General features: G+C 68.0%; 1 protein-coding gene across 1 annotated transcript; it reads left to right on the top strand.

Moving 5' to 3' along the window:
- Positions 1-119: 119 nt before the first annotated feature.
- Positions 120-1,299, top strand: EMIHUDRAFT_125082 (hypothetical protein; the record flags this gene model as incomplete). Its single annotated transcript, XM_005759948.1, has 5 exons — positions 120-221; positions 288-426; positions 595-620; positions 661-750; positions 1,042-1,299. Coding segments are annotated over 5 exons (615 nt in total), but the record flags the coding sequence as incomplete, so codon positions are not given.
- Between the last annotated feature and the right edge of the window lie 5 nt (positions 1,300-1,304).

The raw sequence follows: 1,304 nt of genomic DNA, 5'->3' as shown, positions 1-1,304 counted from the left end.
ACCCCTCACCCCTCACCCTCACCCTCACCCTCACCTTCTGCTTCGGCCTGTGGAGGGCGCAGGCTTCACAGCCCGAGATATGGGGAGGTATGGGGAGATATGGGGAGATATGCGAGCAGGTGCCCGAGCCGGCCGTCTTCAACTCGCTCATCGGCCTGTGCGGCAAGAGCGGCGAGGGCGAGTACGCGCTGCGCATTTTTGCGTATATGAAGCAGCTCGAGGTGATCCCAACCTCGACCACCTCCCGTGAATTAGTTAGTGAATTCCTTGTTTAATGATTTGATTAGGTGATCCCAAACTCGACCACCTTCCGCGCCCTCGTCGCCGCCTGCCTCAACGCGGGCGACTCTGCCCGCGCCGAGCAGGCCACACACACCGCCCACCCGCGCGCACTGGGCCTTGCACTTGTAATGCCGTGCGGCTCCGGTCGTCAGACGTGGAGTCGCGAGGGACTAGCCCGGCCCTTGCCCCACCACCTCGTGCGTGTGTAGACGATCACCTTACCCCCTTCCCTAGCTTCTCCCTTCCCGAGCAGGCAGTGCACGAGATGGCTAATTAATTAACTAATTAATTCGTTAATTAATTAATTAGCAGGCCGTGCACGAGATGGCTGCCGCGGGGTGTGAACAGCGTCTCTTCACACCCTACTGCTGTGAATAGGCCGTGCACGAGATGGCTGCCGCCGGGTGGGAGCCGGACGCAGAGACGGCCGAGTCGCTGCTCCGCGCGGTCGCGTCGAGGCAGGGCGAGGTGCGTGTATCGCGCGCCTTGCGGTGGGCGCGCGCGGAAAAGAGGAGCCCCTCTTAGCCCCGTCGCCACGGTGCTGCTCAGGTGTCGCTCCCGGGCCGGCTGCTCCCCCTGCTGCACCGATTCCTGCCGTGCGTCGAGCCCGCCGCCCGCGGCCCGCTCCTGCTCCGGCTCGCCGCCGACCTCTGTGAGGCGTCAGAGCGCTGCGGCGGCGACGCGGCGCGCGCGGACGCGGCGACGACGCGACGAGGGGGGTGTGAACAGCGTCTCTTCACACCCTACTGCTGTGAATAGGCGCGCCTCGACGAGGCGGCGCGCGTCGTCGACGCGCTGCGCTTCCAGGCCGGCGCGCCCCCTCCGCTGGCGCCCGTCCTCGACGAGGCGGCCTTTGGCGCGGCGCTGCGCCAGCTGCACGCCTCCCTCCCGCCGGCCGGCAAGCCGGGCGAGTCTGCCTCCCGCGACCGGCTCCGCGCGGCGGTCGAGGCGGTCGCCGCGGCGCACACACCCTCCTCGACGACGGCAGCGAGCGGCGGCGCGGGCGAGGAGGCGTAGGGCGA

The sequence above is a fragment of the Emiliania huxleyi genome, assembly GCF_000372725.1.
Source record: "Emiliania huxleyi CCMP1516 unplaced genomic scaffold EMIHUscaffold_7891, whole genome shotgun sequence".
Lineage (NCBI taxonomy): Eukaryota > Haptophyta > Isochrysidales > Noelaerhabdaceae > Emiliania > Emiliania huxleyi.
Note: the sequence above shows the minus strand (reverse complement) of the source record. Positions and strands in the feature narration are given on the sequence as shown.